Source organism: Pyrus communis, chromosome 4 (genome assembly GCF_041283825.1).
Source record: "Pyrus communis isolate YQ-2024b chromosome 4, ASM4128382v1, whole genome shotgun sequence".
Taxonomy (NCBI): domain Eukaryota; kingdom Viridiplantae; phylum Streptophyta; class Magnoliopsida; order Rosales; family Rosaceae; genus Pyrus; species Pyrus communis.
The window spans coordinates 2,316,120-2,332,753 of record NC_142568.1 but is presented as its reverse complement, the minus strand read 5'-3'; the positions used below and the strand labels follow the sequence as shown (position 1 = coordinate 2,332,753).

The following is a 16,634-nucleotide window of genomic DNA, read 5'->3' as shown; positions in this document are numbered from 1 at the left end:
TGCCACAATGACAAACGCCACATGCCATGTACTATGGAAAACTTCATAGATGCTTGGTCAGGACACAAAATCCGTATAAACGTTATGATCTCTTGCCCATTATGGTTAAAGAGGGAGTCCAACCATCAACCGTCACATCATGTGGAGAATTTTCCATTATGGTCACTTTTGCCCCAAGACTAGGATTAAGGCGAAAATAACTCACTTTACATAATAATTACCATAGCTAGAGCCTAGAAGTCGATTGTTGGGGAGGGGGGAATTAGTAGAAATTGAAAGTTTAGAGGGGCATAAGAGAAGAAGATGAAACTTGCGTGTCGAAAACGTAAGGTCTGGATTTTGTCACAAGAGATTTTTGGGCCAGAGATTTTTCATACTGCAATTAACTGGACCCAAGCCCAAGACCAAGCCCAAACCCAACAAAATATGATGAACCCAGCCCATGATTAAAAGCAAATAACCGCGTTAAGGCGGTGATGAGTCTTGCAACGTTAACATCAAATTCAAACGGTCGTCTCTTTGCTTTTATTCAAATTTCAAATCCCATCTCTCTCTCTCTCTCGCTCTCTCTCTCTCTCTCTCTCTCTCTCTCTCTCTAGGTCAAATTTTTCAGCGCGATCAAATCCCGGGTTTGGTTTTTTGGGCGACGAGCTTCCATCTGTTCTGGGATCGGAGGAACCCTAACGACTAACGAGCGAGCGAAATCGAAATCGAAATCAACTTCCAGGTTCCCTTTTTCTTCCTTTAATTTCTGGCTTATGCTTTCTCTATTTTCTGGCTTAATTTGCACTGCACCATACGGAAAAGTTAGGGTTTTGTTTCTTGATTTGAATTTGAAATCCCGTTTGAAAATGAGAATGCCGTTGGGTTATTGGGGTGCGCCGTTGGGTTGCCGGTTTCATCCAACTGATCAAGAATTGGTCGCTTCCTATCTTCGTGTCAGAGCGCTTGCCGGAAAGCCGTTGGGAATTCCCTTTATTTACGAGTACAATCTCTTTGGCCAAACACCACCCTGGGTGATTTGGGAAAACTTGGGCGGGAATTCCCTCCTCGATCAGGACTTGTTCTTCTTCTACGAGCTGCGTTCTAGCGGCAGCCGCAGCAAACGCCAGATCGAAGCTGGAGGCACTTGGAGCGGAACATCCTCCGACAAAGTTTTAGGCTTGGACGGAAATCAAATCGGGGAAAAACGGCACTTCAAGTATACAAACAAGGGCTCTGAGAACAATGGCGACTGGCTCTTGGAAGAGTACAGTCTTCTTCCTAGCGCAGTTGCTGGCGCAAAGGTGGTTCTTTCTCGACTTAAAAGGAATCCGAGGTCTAGGTGTGGAATCAAGATGGATTCCTCAGTTCCAACTCCTGAATTCAATGAGAAGCCACCAGTAAAGAGGGCAGGAAAACAAGTAGTGAATGAGAAGCCGCCGGTTAAGAGAAAGAGAGCAAGAACGGAGGAATTGAATGAGAAGCCGTCAGTGAAGGAAGAAAAAAAAGAAGTGGGATCACAAACAAATACTAGTGCGAGTGTGGTCACCATTGCTGAACTACAAGACTGCCCTAGTACAAGCAGTAGTCCTGATGAAGGAAATAGGATGATTAGTGAGACTGCCAATAATGATCAGGAGTGCATAAGCAACATTCATGGCAATGCGAAGATGACCGATTTTTCTGTTCATGATTGTGTGCCGCTGATGAGTGATGTTTATTCTGATCCAATATGCTTGGGCGGTGAAGGTGGTGGTACTACTAGCGATGAAGAAATTCTTTTACATGCTGAAGAATTTCTTCTAGGCTTTGACCAATGGTTGGGAACGGTTGAAGGTGAATCACCACAAGAACATCCTCAAATTGACGAATGCAGCCAACCGTCGGATGGTATCAAATACTGGACGGACTGCTTGTGGATGAGCGATTCTGCGAATGATCAATAGAGGAGATGTAGAAGGGACGGCAGCTGTCTAATTTTCACAGCGTCAGAAGCACAGTTTTTGATCATGACAAACTTTATTCGTCTTTCTTAGTATACATTTTAATTTGTTTGGTTCTTTAGTTAATTGAGAAATTTGGTGTAGGTGTTTTCCTTGGCTTTCTTCTCTGCCTTACTTATCCATTGCATGCCTCTTCATTTTGCAGCCAACGGGTCTACTGTGTTCTCCCATTCATGTACCGAAGGACACATGTCCTCAAGTAAATTCTAGTTTTTCTGGGAAGTGATTGAACGGTGAAGCTAGTGACCCCTTGGATGATCAGTTTCCACTGTGTATGTATGTGTTTCTAGGATCAGTGCCAATTTTAATGCACTGAAAGCTTATATTACAATTCTCTTCTGCCCAACTTTCTTACTTTCTGTTTATTTCTACTGCCAGAAGGTATCAAGGTTGGTGATTTCGATTACCATACTCAATCTCTTTTTATTTGAAATTCAAATTGATACTTTCTGTTCCTTTGAATTACTCCCTCTGTATGTGTGGTCGTGTGAGCGTGTGCGTGTTCTGTTTATTACACTTGCATTTTGATGTCAGAATGGCGTGTTTAGTTTTCCTTTCATGTTTCCCATTCTTCTTCGCTTTGCGAAGGTGTTGTTAATTTTGTTGGTGATGAGGACAATTATGATGTTTCTTGCCACTGCTTCTATGGCTTTTGCTCGAATGTATGTTTCTCTCTTGAATTTTTAGTCTTGATACCTTAGCAACAACTTGTCTATATTAGATGAGGGACTTTCTGTTTTTGGCCTGCAATGCAATTTTCTTACTGTAATTTTTTGTACTCAATCTCTTACTATAATACTTGCTGTCTTAGTTTACGTTTAAGTACTTTTTTAATTAATAAAGTGGAAGCTATGGGCATGTACAACAATAAAGACATACATGGAACAGATTCAACGCCCCGCGGAGCACTAGTCCAATAACGTAGTGTCATGTGTAAGTTTTTCTTCACATGTCAATACATTATTGGATTTGGATGTCACAGTGACGGTTAACCTGTTCCATGTAAGCTTGGAAGTTTTCCTGAATTTACAGTCAAGATTGTTCCGTTCTGTGCATTGTTTTTTCTGTTTTACAGGTTCAGTAGTCCAATAGTCTTAAGGCTGCTTTTCATGGAGCCTCATGTAAGTCCCTCTCTCTTTTAATTGTTCACTGAATTTTTTTTATTCTTCCTTGGCAGTCGAGGCAAAAAACTCATCCGGATCTGCTTCAAACGCGAACTGTGAATGTTTTGTTAATGTACTTAAACAAAAGTTTCCTGCAAGCACACATACCTGCATACTATTCATATATACGTGGGTGGGTTCATGTGTTTGCGATCTTCATTTTTGAACGGAGTAGTTGGTAACAGACGTGTTTAACAATATGATCTTGTTATTGTAGAAAAATAGAATGATATTTAAACTTTTGCAGATCTGAAATAGTATGATCAATCTTAATTGATCAAACACTGATGACGATGCAAGGAAAATCGTTTTATGTTCATCGATGCAAGGCTAGATATTAAGCTTAGCCAACTAAGCAAACATGATGTTTTATGTGCTTTCACATTGTAGGGGACTTGGCCGGGGAACGAGCTACGTGGACTTGATCACGGATATAAGTTCAGATGGTTTAGCAAATAATTTCAAGGCGAAGAAAAGCATCATCGAACCGTTGCTAAATAGTTTCTACAGAATGTGATGATTCGTTTGTAAAAATATACCCAAAACGGGATTACTTTACGTTGTTCTAATGTCTTTTCATTAATCTCCGTTACTCTGATAGAAAATGTGCAAAAAAGCTGGAAGTAGCAGTGTGAATTTTATTTGAGTTATGCATCTGAGGTTGTACTTGCTGTGCTAATTTACGTTTAAACTACTCTTTTTAGTAATAAAGTGGAAGCTATGGGCATGTGCAACAACACTTTTGTAATTCTGTGGGAGTGCAGGGTATGAGGGTGGTTTGGATAAAGTTAGTTCTAGGATATTATGTTAACGAACAAGCATGTGGATGGTGTTTTAGGTTAAAAGTTGTGTTCAACAAATTGCGGGGAGTCGATAGAACCACTCAAGAGGAAGAAAGAAAAAAAAAAAGACGAAGAGAGAGGCCCCACCATGCCATGTGACAATCCAAAAAGGGATAAAGACTTACATGGAACAGGCTCAACGCTCTGGGGAGCATAAATTCAATAATGTATTATCATGTGTAAGATTTTCTTCATATATCAATGCATTATTGGATTTGTATGTCACGGTGACGGTTAACCTATTCCATGTAAGATGTTGTCCAACAGAGGCCCTCCATATGTTCAAAATGACTACAATACCTCTATCACATAAGCCACATAAAACAATATTTTACTTATCCTAATAAAAAAATATTTTACTTCATCTTAATTTTTATCACCGTGGTATTGTATTTTTTTGGACTTAATAACAATTATTACTATATAGAGGCGAGTTTTTTACAACATGAAATAAAAAGATTATTACTTTGGCATAGTATGAAATTCATTCATACACATATAACTGGTTTAAGTTAGGATCAAATTTTTTTTTATACCAATATGAAAATTATTCCTAAATAGTTGATTTTTAATAGACGGTCCGATCATCAAGCAACATTACAAAATTAAACTGAAAAGACAACGAGAAAATCTGATTTCAAATGAAAAGATTACTAGCATTCTTGCTGTAAGTCATGATAATAATACTTAACGATTGAATGATTGAGGTTGGCAGCATGCCAGATGCATAATTAGTTGACGCAGACAAACCCGCGCTGCTGTATGAATATTCATGCATGTGATTGGTCTGACTTCTGTGTCTCTGAGAGAGAGAGAGAGAGAGAGAGAGAGCAATATGATCAACACACACAGAAAACTTGGAATTGTTGTCAGCTTTTTGGGGCACTGACGTTGGCCATGTGAGTCTGCTTGTATGTAAGGGAAGCATTGTACGTACAAATACTGGCCCCAAGTTCCCTTTCCAAATGTCCTTTTTTCCTCCCGATTGCATGTGACTCCCTCCGCTCTCTAACAACTAAAAAGCAAAGAGATTCATCGATTTCATGGGTACTGTTATTATAGCGTCTCGTACTAATTAATAATAAAAATATATGTTTGTTTCAGTTTATATAGCGTTATCATTGATATGGTGTGTCATAACACGTGTCATTTAAGTTGTTCTCTTCCGCAAAGATCGCAACACCAACCACATAAAAAGCTTGCTACTCACTCCACCCCATCCTTCCACTCCTAATTGTCTCTATATAAACCAGACGCTGAAAGTCTGGATCCAACCACTTTAACCACCTTCTCACTTTATAATCTTACAGTCGAAAGAGCAACAATGCATTGCCAACCAGCTTTCATGCTTCTTCTCTGCACTTCTCTTACACTTGCTTCTCTTTTCCCCCACGGTCTCTCTCTCTCTCTCTCTCTCTCTCCCTCTCCCTCTCCCTCCCTCCCTCCCTTTCTCTCTCTAAAATTTACTTGGGTTTTAATTAACTTGGTTAATTTTGATACATATATGTGTATATATATGTTGCAGGATGGGGAGCAAAATGCAGTACCAATGAGGAAGCTCCAACAGTGCAACAGACCCAAGTGGAGTTTGGAAGCTCTCCAAAATTCATGGTACAAGTGAATAACAAGTGCCCAATGTGCCCAATCATCAACGTCCATTTGAAGTGTGGAAGCTTTCCTCAAGCTCTGGTGAATCCCCGGCAGCTCAAGGTGCTTGCCGTCGATGATTGTGTCGTCAACGGCGGGTTGCCGTTGGCACCTCTGCAGACGTTTTCCTTCAATTACTCTCACCCAAAGTATCTCATGTATCCTAAGATTTGGTACTTTCAATGTGAGTGATTTGATGTAATTAAGTAATTAATTAGCAGATACTAATTTCCTTTGCTTTTAGTACAATTTGTTAGTTCATGTGAATTGTTCTTCATTAATCTCATCTGCATGGAGCTAGTAGGGGATTACATTAAATGGATCAAAACAGTATTTGTTGATCCAACGAAACCAAATTGATGATAGAAGCTTTAAACTTGCCATGTAACTCAGAATTTAGGATAAAAATTGGGGATTTTTTAAAGCCAAAATGATAATTGAGATTGGCATAACTTCTCATTTTGGTCAATAAAATTTAAAATCAATAAAATTGGTCCTTGAGTTTGTTGAGTTTGTCCAACGTAAAAAATTTTGCTTATTCCGTGAAGATTCTCCTTTAAATAAAGGTAAAATGACAAAAATGCCCTCAAATTTTGTCAAATCATTTTGATCCATTATTTATTAAATTGAGGGTATTTTTGTCATTTTGGTACTTATTTAACTATGGTTTTTCAAAGAATGACCAAACTGATTAACAGTGGACAAATTCAGGAACCAGTTCTATTGATTTCAAATCTCAAGAGACCAAATTCGGCTAAAAAGCCGAGTTTTGGATGCTCCTCCCCTTGAACCCAAGTTCGAATGGACATGATCACAACCAAACGTAAGATGAATTTACTATAGAATATCGTTTGTATCACGGCTAAAATTGTTTCATTAGCTTCAATAATGCGCATCCTTTTTCACCTGTTGCACTATCCATCCAAATTATTATGTCAACGAAAAAGATCCTCGCCGGATCCTTTTCCAAGGGATCCCATGATTGTAACCATTTATCATACATCGTGCAATCAGAAATCATTTTAAAATTTAAAATTAAATATAATAGTACCTAACGAAAACTGACTGTACGATATACGATGAACGATCACGATCGATAAATCCCTAGGAAAAGGATCCGGCGAGAAAATCCTTTTCCTTATGTCAAAACATGGGCGCAAAGTATAGCTTGGGCCACATCTTTGTCTAGTGTTGGGCTTTATCATTGGCTTGGAGCAGCTTGAACCTAATCCTTGGTTTTGCCAAAACATGCCCTCGTTTCCTTCTCTGGACAAACACTCCAAATTTGTCATTGACAACTCAATTGTTTTCCTCTCCCAACCAACTTTGTTTTTCCATGGCATTCTCTTCCTAGTCTACAAAGCTGTCACATTTCTTTCGATTAAAATGTTGTCAGGTGCGTGTCACTTGCCGCACCTAACTCTGTTTTCCTCTGACCGTTGGATGGAACAAATCAAAAGAAAAGAAACTCGAGGAATACGATTAATTAAGTAGAAAGTGCAAGAGGTAAAAAAGGATGGCCAAAATGTAAAACTTGAGATCTTACATTAGCTCCGGTAAAGTTTTCGCAACTGTAACGCAACATATGATGATGTGAAATTTAACATGCATCTTGTATGTGCTGATGAAATTATATATGTGGGCAATTCATCTGTGCAATACAAACAACGAGGCGATAACTGTGAAGTTCAAAGGTGCAGCCATCGAACCACTGGATCGAGCCACAGAGGACACAGAACCACTGGATCGAGCCACAGAGGACACATATACTAACGATATTATGTACAATTCTGTCAGGACCTAAGTTGAGACAATTCAAGACTTGAAAACCATATACAATATTCTCAGAAATCTTCAGAAATTCACAACGGGCAGAAAAATATAAACCCATAGCGAAGCTTCAAAACCATAAGTCTATCCTAGCTTGTGTTTTCACCTTCGGTGTTAATATAGACCCGCAAAATCACAACCTTTCTATACACCATGTCAAAAACAGTTTTCATAGTATTTTCTCTATTTTTTTTAATTTTCTTTCTTTACCTTGAAATCTGGCTGTCAGTATTTTGTTTTAGCTGTCCTCTTCACTAAACTCTGTGCAGCAGCATGGTTAGCAACACGAAGATTATAGCCCATCGGGTATTCAAATAGGAAGCAGAAGAGGAAGAAATATAGTGGGAACCTACTAAGTGCACTGTTCCACTCTGTTCATCCTGTACTTTAATACTCGATGAACCTGAAATTGACCATAGAAAAGTTCAGATTAGTAAAAAGAAGAGAAACTCACATTTGAAAAGTGTCTAAAACCGTCTCTGGTAAGTAACCGGTGAGCCTAATTAGGATCTACTCATATTACTTGAACACAGAGACATTAAGAACAGAAAATAACATGACACTCACAGTTATACTCGGTCCATCCAATGACTTGATTCTCAAGATCATATAGGACTAGCTTGTTTGAAAGTACCAAATCTGCAAGAAACACTTTAAATGATCAAGTCCACCGGGAATTTCATGCAACTCTCTTGTGTCTTGCTCGTCTCATATATCATGTCATTTAAACTTTATATAGCTATGCTTACCCAGTCTTTAGTTGCATTTGAAGATTGATGCCACATGACTATAGTCGCTTATACTGAAGATTAACCATAATTACTTATAATACCACACACAATAAGTGTGGGAAAGTTGGCTATATCTATGATACATGGAATCGTAGTATAGAGCTAAACCCAAATATTATTCTTTATTAAGCGAAATTTTACATCAAATTAAAAAAATGGACATACGGTCTAATTAGTACATTTGGTTCAATTGTTCCATTAGACTCCTCAATTCCTCATAGGCATCCCAACACTGAATCTATGATCTCATCTTACCCTAAAGTAAGTGTTACTATGAGAATCACAGGTATCAATGAATACTAGAGCAACGGTGTGAGTCAGCATGAACTGTATTACAGTTCTTAAGTTTCAAAGAGAAAATTTCCATATTTTCCTCATAAGTTTTTTTTTTTTTTTCTTTCGTTGAGTGTTTACCAACACCTTCTGATCCTTAATATTTCTATAGGCACTTTGTTTTTGTCCATCCTTCCTTTTACATTCCCCTTTCGAAATAAGTATTTGTTTCTTATCAAAAAGCAAAATATCAAGACACCCCTATGTGACTCCTCTAATTACTAGATTTCTCGTGACTATAAATCTTTAAAAGAAGAATTGATATTACAATTACTTACAATACCTAAGAAAGTCTTGCCTTGAACTTCGGAGTATAAGCTATAACGATTCTAGACCTTATATTTTGGAAGTTCTATATTTACTCAAGAAACTGAAAAGTCACTCCTCAACACAAACTAAGAATGAGACATTACCTCCCAAAAGAGTCAAGTTCTTCCTATCCCTTGATTGTATCCCACTGTTTTGCCAACCAATACACCAAAAGCCTTCCTGTAGAATAATCGATTATAGTGGAACAGAAATAAAAAAATTATCCAAATGAGAGGGTAACAATACTTGCATTAATAGCTCAACCAATATTTATCATATTTAAAAAAAAAAAAAATAGTAGCAACTGAAGAAATATAGTAATTGTTGACCTTTTTTAATTTTTTAGTTGGACTCTCCCTTAGGTGGACTACTTGTCCGTTTTCCTCAGCATCCTTTTCCTCTTTTCTTTTACAGGATTCCAGTTTCTTAGAAATAAATTAATAACAATAAATTTGATAATTGGTACCATGGGAATAAGTATGCTAGCCGGGCCCATAAACTAAACACACAGAATACTAAAATCCAAAGCCAATTAGTTGGCAAAGATATGAATGCAAAAACAAGCTAGTAATACGGGTAAACCTGAATAAGAATTAAGAACAACTCATCAATAAAGCCTGAAAAAAAAATTCAGTTTAATATACTTACGTAAGTGAACAAATAGTCATGTGGATAAACCTTCAAAGAAAGTGAATTTTCAAAGTAAAAGGTGACCGCAGGAAACCCATCATCAACACTGCAATAAAAAGCAAAAGGTACAAATATCAGGGAAGCGTCCTGCACCATACAATTTATTTATTTAGAACAAGAAACACAAACATAATGGACAAGCATTATATAAAAGCTAAAAACTGCCGGTCGCTTACCAAATTATATCTGTTCCAAATGAACAAGTTCAAGATAACGAATATATTGATTTACATCTACACAAAAACAGATTTACTTATATCCATTTTAACATTTACGGCTGTCGCATCCCTTCTAAACTTACAATGATTACTCATCTTATCTGATTCCAGTTAGCATTTAAGCACCTTATATAGAGGTCCAATCAGCATTCTCTCTCTGGAATAATATATCACTCCAGACAAATCTTAATCTAATGACTCAAACATTCAAGATATTATAAATAATCAAAATTCAATAATATAACACTTTCTTATCTGCTCTTACTCCTAAAAGAAAATTCACAATGGAATACACCATACCTTCCTGGATACTGGAAGCATGTATACTCTCCGTGAACAGTTTGAACATTCAAATCATTCTGCTGAGTGATAATCTAATAAGAAAGCATTTCATTCAATACTGATGTAAATATTCACAGATTAAAAATAATAATAAAAATCATATTTATGAATGGAAAAAATTAATGACAATCTCCAAAAGAGAAAGTTCTTGCATACCACATACCTTACTTACTAAGGGCTGATAAATCACATCCGGAAGATAAGCCAATGTCGTACCACTGTCAATTATTGTCCCTTTTCTATCTCCCGATTCAAATACATCTGTTGGAAGACTTAGAAAAGAATGGCCAACTTGAACTGCTTTCATGTTGACGTTGTAGTGCGACCTAAATTTTTATAACAAATTGCAGCTTAATTTTCCAACAAAAGAAGAGCATTTTTTTTCTGGTGACATTCTCATAGATGCAAACAGCAAATTTTATGCACGAAAATATAGGAAATTATTAGATTATATTCTACATTTGAGAAAATATCAGTAATAATATTTGGTACTTCTTATAAGGTCCTTGAAAGCATTTTTAGAAAAGAAAAGGCAGGGATAACATAATGTTAAAAGCCCTCATCCAAAAGATAAGAAGATATTAGACATGTTTCAAAAGAAAATATGAATAAGATATAGTACATAGATAAGTTTTTCTATCCCTTTTCAGTCTTCTTTGTTTTATTGCTTTTGAATTACTATAAAATCAGAAATTATCTTCAACAATCTAAGAGAATGGTTGAATCGAATGGCTGTTACAGTTTATAATATTTACAAGTTTGAAAACTTAATAAGAATAAATGTTTGCATTGCTTGCTTGACTTCTTGGGAAGCTTGGCTTTTAATCTGAGTCATATTATAAGCCGATGATTCTCCTCTAGTTTTATACATACCTAACAAGCAAAGAAAAAAATTAAAACATAGAATACCACTAAATTATGGGAATAAAAAGTACTAAAATAAAACACCAGTTTTATGAAGCAAGAAAACGACCACAAAATACCACTTAAATGCACATAAAACAGATGAATGAAAACATTACAATATCAAAATGCAGAATAGAATACATACTGGTTTGGTACCAAGGGAGTCATGTTAACTTTTGGTTGTACAACACGCCCCATAGCAAAGATACCACCTCCATTCTTGCCATCTAAGCAATGAGCAAACATCTTCTTCACTTTCCCAGATGAAGCTAGCTGTGAAATAATTGAGGAATTTGATTTGCCAAAACCAAGTATTCCATCAAGTGCTCCTTCCCCAGATGAGCCTAGGTCACCAGATTGTGTAGCACCACACCTATTTCACAAATGTCAATACAACCATACGAATGGTAACCATATTACACATATACATGCACATGTATATGGGCACACAATCGAGAGAGAGAGAGAGAGAGGGATTGTTTTCTCCTATCAATCAGCAACTGTTCATTCACTTTCTTTTCCTTTAATAAAAAGTAATTTATGACAACAAGCAAGTAGGTGGAATATCATTGTTCAGCAAGGGACAAGCAGTCCATCCAAAATTTATAAGAAGAACAAAATACCACGCTGTCCTAATTACACAGTTCAATGCAAAATAACAACTGATGGTTTACTTTGACCATTTTTGTGATGATAAAAGTATTTAGTTTTGCACACATAGAGCATAGGAGTTACGAAAACTTCAGCAGAATTAAATGGGGGAAATGAACAGAAAAGGAGAAAAGGAAAGTTCAAGCAGTTAACCTAACTTCCTCGTTAGGGGAGGAGGACTTTGTTGAGTTGGAAGAATAAAATTCTTGAAGATTTTGGAAGACCATATCATTGATTTATCCACTAAAAGCTCATTTATCATCAGCCTGACCCAAAATTATGTTTTATGCCGTCCATTTTTTACCAAACTTACAACCCTCCCACCATTGAACTAAATTCTCCTCGTACCATAATTTAGAATCGGTCCATAGTTACAGCTGAAAATTGCATATCTTTGTCTTTTATGCACAGAACAAGTTTCCTATCACTATTTTGACCACTAATCTTCTCAACATGGCTGAATTAGTATTGATTTGAGGACTTGTTTGTCCCCAAACAGTTACGTGTAACTTACCAAGCACTAGTCTCAATGAAGCATTTATTCCAATCAAGTACAAAATATCATACCAAGTGAGAAGAAATTACCCAAAAATGATGCTCCCATTGGCAGACGTAGTTTCAAGATCACCGGATACTCGATCATAAAACACAATATCCTTGACAAAGTAACCGGCAGTGGAGCTGCCATCCCCATATATTTGCAGGTAAGGGCATGTCATATTAGCCGTACATCCAGACAGCGGACCGTCATTTACGTCCAAGCAAAAATCTTGATTACAAGGAACCAATTTACCAGTGGAAGACTGCTTAAAATCATATAGAGTAAGATCAATCTGCCATAGCCAAACAACCCAAATAAGCAAAACACAACCAATTCATGGGGCAAAACAATAACGAAAACCCGAAAAGAAAACGATGCAAAGAATCAGATGGAGAGGTCTCAATCTCATACCCCAAGTGTGCTTCTCTTTGGGCAATCTCTGCATTGGATACAGTTGACCCACATAATATCACTGCCCGTATCAACTTGTACATAGTAGTCCTTGGTAGGTGTTCCAATTCCAATTTTGGCATAGTATAAACTACAAATTCCAAAACAAGCAAAACATGTTAATAATTACCCAATTCAAAGCAACACGGAATATAAATATACATGAAGAATTGCGGTGGGGAGAGAAGAAATGGGTACCCGACGGCATCAGGGCGGCCAGAGCCGCCCAAGGGGAGGTCAACGTCGGCGAGAAATCGAAGAGTCCGCTGGATATCGTGAGCTTTAAGGGCGCTCAAGGAAGGCTCGCGGCCGGCGTACTTGTACTTGACGCTGAGAAAGGCGTTGTTGAGAGCGAAGGCGGCCGTGATTTTGGTTGAAATCAGGAGCAGGAATAGCAGGGAGAAGCTGGCGCACGAGCCTCTCAGAGTGGCCGCCGCCGTCATGATCGACACCGTCGTTGAAGCCATGGCTTGTTGGGTGGCAATGGCATGGAGGAGGAGACCCGGAGAGGCCAGAAGCGAGAAAGAAGAAAGGAAGGAGGAATTTGTATAGCCTTTTTGGTTTCGTTGTTGGCCGAGAGGCAAGTTGGTGGGAGGAGCATTACAGTGGTGGGACCCACACCCACTCGCGTACTGCAAAAGTCGCGAAATCAACTAATAACTGCCTCCCCTTGTATTCATTTCTTTCTTTTCCTTTGTTTGGCATTTGAAAATTCAAATTTACCCATTTCCCATGATCCTTTTTTGTAATTTACCTTTTGCTCGCAACTAAATAATTAGGCACTTTCATTTGAGCTAAGTTTATTTTAATAAAAAATTATCTAATAATTTTATTTAATAAAAAAATTAAAAATTAATGAAAAATTCTTAAATTTTAGTAAAAATGACAAAAGAACTTAAATTCTAATAAAAATGATATAATTTTAATAAATAAATAAATAAACCTAACGCGCGAGACTCGTGCATCCATCATAAACACTGAACGGTACTACACTATTTACTAGTTCAATTTCATAAATAGTGTATAACTTTTTTTCCACTTTCAAAAATATTATCTAGTTCTTGGTCATGTTCATAAATAGTACCTAGTCATTAGGTCTAGTTTCATAAATAACATATTGTAATTGATGCAGTTTCATAAATAGTATATCTTTCTTGGTCCTGTTTGTAAATAGTGCCTAGTTATTAATCCACTTTCATAGTGCCTAATTTTTTGTCCAATAACATATAGTAATTGATGCAGTTTCATAAATAGTGTATCTTTTTTAGTCCAGTTTCGTAAATAGTACATAGTTAATGGTCCATTTTCATAAATAGTGTATATTTCAATTTCATAAATAGTTTTCACCTATTGATTTAGTTTTGGAAATAGTGCCTAATTTTTGTTTTCGTTTCATAAATAGTGTCTACTTATTGGTTCAATTTCATAAATAGTGTTTACTTATTGGTCTAGTTTCATGAATAGCGTCTACTTATTGGTCAAATTTTATAAATAATGTTTAATTCTTGGTTTAGTTTCATAAGGTTTGAAACTTAGACAATTTTTGGTACTGTAAAAACACCCATTACGCTGAAAACGATAAACCCAGAAGTGACCCTATAGATCAAAACCTTTAGAAGATTATGTTCTCCGTAATTATATTTAAAAAGTTTTCAATTACCAAATTAAAATGTTCTCATATTTTTTACATACCTACAATAATAAATGTAGCCCTCCATCCAATTTCTTAAGCTTTGGCGTCATCTTGGATAAAATTTTCACAACTTGTATAGAAACACGTGGTGTACCACCCCATATTCCGAGCACATTGAAAATCTCTCGTCATCTTGACTACTATTGAAAAACAGCACCACAAAATTAAAATTGGGGAATGTAATTCAATTTGAAGTCTTTTTCTTATTTTAAGCGAAAAAAGAAAAAGTAAAAAGGAAAAAGAAATCTATTTATGTAGCTAACAATGGGAAGAAAAAAAAATGGAGTGTGGAAAGGGGTGGGTTTGGGAGAGGAGACACGCCCAGCGCAAGTTGGGGTTTTAATGTTTTTATTTATTTATTTTTGTTCTTATTATTAAATAAAGTTATTGAATGATTTTTTATTAAAAAAAAAAGATTTGAAGCTGTTTTTATTAGTTTTTTTTTCTAAATTACTATTCACCTCTTCTTGAGGAATTTACATGGAACAGGTATTCAAAGGTGATGGGATTCGATATCAATCACACGATATCAACTATCATGGAAATTTCATCATATATTTGCGCAATATAGAAAAATCAATGAATTTTGATGATATTTACCGATTAACTACAAAAAATTTGTCGGAATTCATTGCAAATTTTGAACTTTTGAATTATTTTTGAATTTTTCTCTAATTTCGACTTAATCTGAATGAGTTGATATACTCATTCCATTGTAAATTTTATAATTTCTGTTGAACTCAATTAATATTGATATATATGTCGATATTTTCATAAATTTGTATATCGATATTTCTATCTTTATTCGATATTTTAAATACAAAATATATGACAAATGTAAGATAAGTTTGAAATATCGTGACATTTGATTTTAGTTGCACGTAAGTTATATTCAATTATGTAAAATTTAAACCCCTAAAATGTACCACAAAGACTATTCAAATGACAATTAATATTTTGCCTTTTTTTCGTTGGCGGGTTGATATAGAATATATTTTGAAAATTTGACTTATTTCTAATGTCACATCCCAGCCCCGGTCCGACTCCACCGTAGCACGATATTGTCTGTTTTGGGCCCCTACCACACCCTCACAGTTTTGTTTCTGGGAAATTATAACATCTCACATCGCTGAAGGGAGTGGATCATGTAAGCCTTATATGTGTATTCTCATCTCTACCTAGCACGAGGCCTTTTGGGAGCTCACTGGCTTCGGGTTATATCAGAACTCCGAAGTTAAACGAGTAGCGCGAGAGCAATCCCATGATGGGCGACCCACTGAGAAGTTCTCATGTGAGTTCCCAAAAACAAAATCGTGAGGGCGTGGTCGGGGCCCAAAGCGGACAATATCGTGCCACGGTGGAGTCGAGCTCGGGATGTGGTGAGGGCCCGGACCGGGTGTGACAATTGCCAGCACACCTTGATTTTGGTCAGGGTGTGTCATCTAAGACCATACAATATGCGTCTAAGTCTTATGTCTAAGAGAAGAAGACTTGGTATGTCACATCTCGTCTATGTGGCATATATGCTTTGGGACTTCTCATTCTAGTGTGTGGTTTGTGGGGTGGCCGTATAGGAGTTTTAAATTATTTGCGTTTCGTTCTAATTACCTTTAGATCAAGAAATTGATCGCTGGAGCAAGTGACCCTTTACTACAATGGTGGAAATATGTTGAACCCTTGCATGACGGCGTGGGTTCAAACCCTATCGGTGGATAACCTAACATCTAATTTAATAAAATTTATCGTTTAACAAAAAAAAAAAAAAATTATCACTGAAGCATATGTACCCATCTGCCACCCTTGTAATTGGTTGTTTATGATAATAAAACTCTATCGCTTCTATCAAAAAAAAAAAAAAAAAAAAGAAAAGGACTTGGTTTGCGGGATTGAAACTGATTTCATGAATATTACGAATTATGGATCAAATCTATATCTTTAATTGAAATATATCTTTTAGCTATGGACAAGAGCAAGGCTTGGCTCCTCAAAATTGAGGGGTTCTTTCAGTTCGCTTAGTGGCCAATTTAGACTTGTACTTGGAGGAAAAAGTCCAAGTACTGGTGATAGGATTATTAACCCACATTATAGTCGACTTCATTTAAGCATAGCGGATGCTCTCATGTGTGCTCGAGACTAGCTGTAGAGTCAAATTAGGGGTATGCGTAATGTAAAATTTCATGTAAACATTATATATATATATATATATATATATATATATGTGTGTGTGTGTGTGTGTATACACA

General features: G+C 36.5%; 3 protein-coding genes and 1 long non-coding RNA gene across 6 annotated transcripts; 3 read left to right on the top strand and 1 right to left on the bottom strand.

The window, feature by feature from the left end:
* Positions 1-738: 738 nt before the first annotated feature.
* LOC137721887 (uncharacterized) lies at positions 739-2,073 on the top strand. Its single transcript, XM_068460913.2, has one exon. The coding sequence runs from the start codon at positions 759-761 to the stop codon at positions 1,926-1,928; it is 1,170 nt and encodes a 389-aa protein (XP_068317014.2). The 5' UTR covers positions 739-758; the 3' UTR covers positions 1,929-2,073.
* An 86-nt stretch (positions 2,074-2,159) lies between these two features.
* LOC148697291 (uncharacterized) lies at positions 2,160-3,710 on the top strand. Of its 2 annotated transcripts, XR_015961403.1 has the most exons (3): positions 2,160-2,261; positions 3,061-3,106; positions 3,539-3,710. It is a non-coding gene; the product is annotated as an uncharacterized LOC148697291 (long non-coding RNA). The 2 variants fall into 2 exon arrangements; XR_015961402.1 differs by lacking the exon at positions 2,160-2,261 and having other exon boundaries at positions 2,971-3,106.
* Positions 3,711-4,897: 1,187 nt separating this feature from the next.
* On the top strand, positions 4,898-5,880 carry LOC137721715 (uncharacterized protein At1g05835). 2 transcript variants are annotated; one of them, XM_068460741.2, is made up of 2 exons: positions 4,898-5,037; positions 5,516-5,880. In XM_068460741.2, exons 1-2 carry the CDS (start codon positions 5,034-5,036, stop codon positions 5,827-5,829), a joined length of 318 nt encoding a protein of 105 aa, XP_068316842.1. In that variant the 5' UTR covers positions 4,898-5,033; the 3' UTR covers positions 5,830-5,880. The 2 variants fall into 2 exon arrangements, with proteins under 2 accessions (XP_068316842.1, XP_068316841.1); XM_068460740.2 differs by lacking the exon at positions 4,898-5,037 and adding an exon at positions 5,124-5,384.
* A 1,439-nt stretch (positions 5,881-7,319) lies between these two features.
* LOC137722657 (aspartic proteinase 36) lies at positions 7,320-13,340 on the bottom strand. The gene is made up of 10 exons (XM_068461708.2): positions 12,897-13,340; positions 12,660-12,789; positions 12,293-12,540; positions 11,202-11,429; positions 10,314-10,476; positions 10,109-10,182; positions 9,549-9,636; positions 9,005-9,080; positions 8,035-8,106; positions 7,320-7,870 (listed from the first exon to the last, which is right to left on the bottom strand). The coding sequence occupies exons 1-10, from the start codon at positions 13,163-13,165 to the stop codon at positions 7,722-7,724; spliced, it is 1,497 nt and encodes a 498-aa protein (XP_068317809.2). The 5' UTR covers positions 13,166-13,340; the 3' UTR covers positions 7,320-7,721.
* Positions 13,341-16,634: the final 3,294 nt, after the last annotated feature.

Coding starts and splice junctions, on each gene's coding strand:
- LOC137721715 (XM_068460740.2), top strand. CDS start 5,315: ATGCATTGCCAACCAGCTTTCATGCTTCTTCTCTGCACTTCTCTTACA. Junction 5,385..5,515: donor TGCTTCTCTTTTCCCCCACG/GTCTCTCTCTCT, acceptor TATATGTTGCAG/GATGGGGAGCAAAATGCAGT.
- LOC137721887 (XM_068460913.2), top strand. CDS start 759: ATGCTTTCTCTATTTTCTGGCTTAATTTGCACTGCACCATACGGAAAA.
- LOC137722657 (XM_068461708.2), bottom strand. CDS start 13,165: ATGGCTTCAACGACGGTGTCGATCATGACGGCGGCGGCCACTCTGAGA. Junction 11,430..12,292: donor AATGGGAGCATCATTTTTGG/GTAATTTCTTCT, acceptor TTTGTGAAATAG/GTGTGGTGCTACACAATCTG. Junction 10,477..11,201: donor ACTCCCTTGGTACCAAACCA/GTATGTATTCTA, acceptor ATAAAAATTTAG/GTCGCACTACAACGTCAACA.